The sequence below is a fragment of the Archocentrus centrarchus genome, unplaced genomic scaffold (assembly GCF_007364275.1).
Source record: "Archocentrus centrarchus isolate MPI-CPG fArcCen1 unplaced genomic scaffold, fArcCen1 scaffold_26_ctg1, whole genome shotgun sequence".
NCBI lineage: Eukaryota > Metazoa > Chordata > Actinopteri > Cichliformes > Cichlidae > Archocentrus > Archocentrus centrarchus.
In genome coordinates, this window is record NW_022060256.1 from 4,683,292 (window position 1) to 4,688,772 (window position 5,481).

Genomic DNA, 5,481 nt, shown 5'->3' on the forward strand with positions numbered 1-5,481 from the left:
ACTAAAGTTGGGTATTTTAACATGAAAGGATTCTGCAAATGTTTCACAATAAAAGTCTTGTTACAAAATGAATAGTTTCTGTCGACTGAAAGACTAAGGCTTTTAACTTGAAAGAGTTGCATAAAGTGCATCCAGGGTCATTTCTGCCAGGTTTCTGCTTGTTAGCTAAAAATGTTACATATGTTAGGTTTACTCTACATTTGCTCCATGATAATTAAAGTCAGTCTGTTGCACACACATCCACACGGTGAATGTGTGTGCTGCGAAAAGCAGGGAAGCTCAAAATGATCTCATACGTCTGCCCAATAAGCGAGTTCTGGCTTGCTGTTAGTTTAAGGCAATAATAGAAACAGTTGTTACCTGAACAGGAGCGCTTACTCTGGGAAAGGAGGAATAAAAACCTGCTTCTCTATAAGCCTGCTCTAAGCAAAGGCCCGCTTCCTTCTGCATCTGAGGCTAATAAGCGAAAACATTTGCTAGCACAAACTAGCTCATTTGAGCGCTCGTGTAGTTTGTCATTGATAAAGAATGCAGTACATGGCGCAGCCTTATTATGGCTCATTTACAGCCGTGTTTATTAATGTGAGCTCTCCTGTTAAATGAGCCAACAAGTTCAGAAAATAGGAACTACAATAGAGTGCAGCCAGTGCAGTTTGGGTTTCAGTTCAGTTCTGCAAGCTAGCACATAAAAAATCATTAAAAAAAAAACAACAACAACAACACACACATTTCCTCTTCCACATGATAGAAAACTTTGAAAAAGGTGAGAATATCATTTTGGGTTTCGGCATTAAAATTCCCCATTCCGGAGCTCAGCCCGAACCAGCTCAATCCCAGGAGAACAGGAAAACACATACTCATGCAGGGTTTTTTTCAAGTTTTATCAAAGGATGGGTATTTTAAGCAAAAATATGTTCCAATAGTCTTTCAACACTTAACTATTCTTCGAAGGTCGCCCACCTGTCCACCTGCTCTGACGTGACTGCACCGTAAAGGTACACTTCACCACAAATCTGTGCAGATGTTTGGCCACCTTTTTGTTTTTCCTTTCGAATTTTTTGAAGACTGCAGTCAAGTTTCTCTTTGCATGTTCCTCCTGCCTGTGCGCTGATACCCAGGTTTTAGCAGTCTAATAGTTCATGTTTTTTCTTCTATACCTGTTGTTTAAGGGTGGCTGACAAACAGCGTGTGGGTACGTTACTGCCACCTTCCTACCAACTGTACATCTATCAGAAATCTTCCTATATCTTCTTCTTTTCCAACTATAAATGTGTCAAATTTAAGAGCAAGACGCTCTCAGAAATTTCATTGTGACTTTAAAACACAAAAAAATGTTTTTCCTTCCACTCAACACTGAGTAAAGGAAAACATAAGGTCCGATCTGGAGGTGCAGCATGTCAGACCTTTTGGCTGTGGCAAATAAATTATCTTAAAGAGATTCTAATGATCCTGCAGGTCTACAATAAATCAATAAAACCTCCAAAGTTAGCTCTTGTTTAAATATTGATACTCTAAGTGTATTTACATGAAGCCAAAACAAACAAACAAACAGTCTTATTGGCTCTCAGAAAACGACTTCGACCTCCAACACTCCGAGGTCGGGCTCATGAAGCTGGGGGTATCCCTCTCAATGCTGGACGGCAGAAACACGAGCAGTAAAGTTACAGATTACTGTGACATCAGCTGAAGCCAGATGTGTGGATCCTGACAGCTGATTCGTTATCGACACCGACCGCACGAGCTTACATTACAACGTGGCATGTGATGTTAAAGTCCTGCACCGTGTCAGCTGAGATCAAAGGCAAACAGCCCAGAGGCTCAACAGAGAACTGCTGATAAACCTGAGGATGAAACACAAGGATAAGTCACAGGATCTACTGTGTCTCTGATGAGGATGCACCACTTTCTGCTGGCAGGAAAGCTTTCCAGGCCACGATAAAAAGTAAAGCTAATTCCTAAAACAACTTTTCCATGTGAAATTTGATGCTCTGTAAACAGATTTTGAGCTTCCTACTGACACCCAACTTCATAAAGACAAATCATTTTAATAAAACACACACAAGCTTCTAAATAAGCCCCAATTTTCTCTCTGGGAAATGAGCTTTAAGTCCATCCGTTACGCTTCTTTAACCCATACACAGCCTGACAATTTCAAGGCAATTGATTTTTCCTGCATCTGGAAGTGTTTTAACATTTTTTGCAACTTTGCATCTAAGTCTACCCTGAAAGAACCAAGACCATTTACAGATTTACAGTCAGGCTTGAAAAGATTAATAAGTTATTTTTTTGCATCTCAGTGGATCAGGCAGCCCAGCTCACACTGTGCTTTACTTTTTTTGCATCTGGGAGTTGTTAGATCAGTGCAGTGAGGAGTGTTTATCAAATCCTCTGAACTTTCTTCATCAGTAACAAACTTACTAACTCCGTGTCGTCAGCTTGCGGCCATGAAAGAGCAGCATCACAGAGAGAATCTGAGAAAGTCCCAGCAGGAACGACGCGGCCTCCTTTTTCCACTAAATTCATCCTCTTAAAGCGGCCGAAAGGCTTCTTGCACAAGCACCTCGCTGTGCTCACACAATTCACCGCAGGACCACAAAGACCTGTGTCATGCTACGCAGTAGAGAGCAAAGCACGCACAGGGGGCCGATGCTTCCAAAGTGACCGAGGCGAATCCATCCGAGTCAGGTCTCGTCAGGTCTCACACTTGGCATCGGGGGTCTGTTCGCAGGCTGACGGGGGCTGGAGCCTTTTTGGCCTCCGTGCAGCCGAGGCAGGAAGGAAACAGTGGGCTAAAGAGGCGGCCGAGACCTTTCCGGAAGACGCTGTTGGAGAGGCTGTAGATGAGACAGTTGCAGAAGCTATTGCTGATTGCCAGCCATGTTGTAAAGAAGGAGGCCACCTTGTGGTGATACAGCCCGGCGCTCTCCAGGAGGAAGTACAGGATGTACGGCATCCACAGCACATAGAAGACGCTGGTGATGCGGAACAGCACCATGGCGTAGCGTTTGTCCGGGCAGCCCTCGCACCGCTCTCCCCGCTCGCCTTTATCACCCTCAGTCTGCGGGCTGAAGCGGGCGTGGCGCTGGGAGATCTCCCTCGTGTGCTGCCGACAGATCCGGAATATACTCCCGTAGGTGAAGCAGACGGTAAGTGCGGCCGGTGCGTAGAGCAGCGCCACAATGAAGGTGCTAAATGCAGGCTTGGTTTTCCAGGAGTTTGCACACCACTGAAATATGTCCCCGTGATAACCCGGCTTCCCCCAGCGGAAAAAAGATGGCAGGAAAACCAAAGCAGAGTAAACCCAAATGAGCACAATGCACACCCTCAACCGGCATGGCGTCACCAGCGTGGCGTACGACAGCGGGCGGGTGATGGCGATGTAGCGGTCCACGCTGATGCAAGCTAGAGAGGCCATGGAAACGCTCTTCAGCACAGAAACCATGTAGCCGAATCCCTTGCAGGTGAGCTCTTCATTCAGGTGTCGGAGGTAGTGGAGGAGGGACAAAGAGGGCACGAGGCAGCTGACACCCACCAGCAGATCGGCGTACGCCATGGTCTGGATAAAGTGGCTGGTGGTGTGGTGGTGCAGCAGCGGGGCGCAATGGAAGACGAAGATCACCACCAGGTTGCCGGCGATGATGAGCACAGTGAGGAAGAGGATGACGACCACCTCCAGCACGCAGGTATCCAAGCTGTGGGAGTAACCCACGGCGCCCAGCAGGCAGAACGAGGGAGAGCTGCTTTGGTTCGCATCAGAGGAAGAGTTCATGTTTGGACTGGAGAGGGAGGAGGGAGGAGAGGGGGGGTGGTTTCAGCTCGACGCAGCCATCGTCCTGTCATCCAAGTCTCTTTATTTATTTATTAACCCTGGAGTTGCTTGCCCCGGTTCCAGAAACAAAGCATGCCCCTGTTCTTCTTAAATCAGCATCTTTTCTCCCTCAGCGGGCAGCGAGCCTGTCCTTAAAGTAGCAGTAATCCATCGGTGCACGCAAAACGCAGCCGCCCGCCGCTGCTGCTGGGGGTGAAATATGTGCATGTGTGCAACCTCGAGAGGCAGGAGAAAAAATTCCCCAATGTAGGACAAGAGATGCCCGTCTGGTGGTGCAGTGCAACCCGTCCTCCCCCTCACAGCTGTTTATCATACCCCCCCTCAACTACAAATCCTGAGGGGAGCACTGGGCTCCAGCAGGCAGCCACATAAAATCCAGAGGAAAAAAAACTAAAAAAAAAAAGCATCCACTGGTGCTCTTCAAATGCCGGCAAGGGGGGGGGGGGGACAATCCCAAAATTCCTAGCCAGCAGCTCCTATGTGCCGGCAGTGAAGGCTTCCTCAGCAAACAAAGTCAGGGCGGTCCAAACAAACGGCACATCTGGAAGTAGAAGCCTTGCTCATGGGTCACTGAAACAGACGCTGTCCTGGAGTCCTGGAGGCAGACGGGGCAAACATCCAAAGGTGATGGATAACGTGACTGGGATCTCTTCTCGTGAGGCTCAGCGGCAGCAGGTCGGCTTCCTGTGTGTGTGCGCAAGTGTGTGTGAAGATAGAGAGTATGTGTAGTCATGAAATACGCGTAAGAGACAGAGAGAGACTGAGGAGGTAGACAGTGAACGGCTTCTCCTTTCTGCTGTAGTGGCGGTACAGTGATGATGCAGCGCTGCCACTGCTGCTTTCCTCTCCTCCCCCTTCGCTCACTCTCTCTCTCTCTGTCTCAGACACACACACACACACACACACACACACACACACACACACACACACACACACACACACTCCCTCCTCTTCCTCCCTCTGTTTGAATTTTTTACTTCTTTCTGCCTTCGTCCCCGCTGGGTCTGTGCCTCAATTACAGAATCGAGCAGGAAACTTTTTAGATGAGCCTCAGCACCTCAGATTTATTCAATATTTAAGTTTTTGAAGACCTGTAATCTCTAAGATCCACTAGAAGCTCAGTCAAAAAATAAAAAGCAAGTGTTGGTGTTTACAGCCCGGTTAAAAATGGATGGTTTCCCCTGTAATAAATCTGTAAGACCAAAATTTGTTTTATAAGACACTGAATTATGCTGAGGCTTGTGAGAATTTGATATCTGTTCACGTCCACTAATGTGAGTCACTGAACGAGCGCTCAACTGTGTTGGTGGCAGAGAAATTATAACAGAAAATGCAGCGCTCAAAGTAACATTGTATGGTATATCCAGTCTCTTACAAGCTTATTTATAAAGTGCCTGTTATTGTTAACTGGTGTTATATAAATAATATTGGACTAATTTGAGAAACTGAACAAAAATGAAAGCAATAAATTTCACAGTTACATGAATCACTTTCTCATTTAGCAGCTGTCAGAAAACACCGACGATCACCTCCCATGAAAACGCCTACAGCCTTTCTGATTTTGTCTCTGGTTACGTCTCTGAGATGTGCACAAACATTCGAAGAAAATTAAAAGGCAATATAGCGACTTTACTTTCATCGAGTGGCTTTTA

General features: G+C 46.6%; 1 protein-coding gene across 1 annotated transcript; it reads right to left on the reverse strand.

Annotated features, from left to right (window-relative positions):
* Positions 1-2,367: 2,367 nt before the first annotated feature.
* Positions 2,368-4,019, reverse strand: LOC115776053 (probable G-protein coupled receptor 21). Its single transcript, XM_030723658.1, has one exon. The coding sequence runs from the start codon at positions 3,767-3,769 to the stop codon at positions 2,699-2,701; it is 1,071 nt and encodes a 356-aa protein (XP_030579518.1). The 5' UTR covers positions 3,770-4,019; the 3' UTR covers positions 2,368-2,698.
* Positions 4,020-5,481: the final 1,462 nt, after the last annotated feature.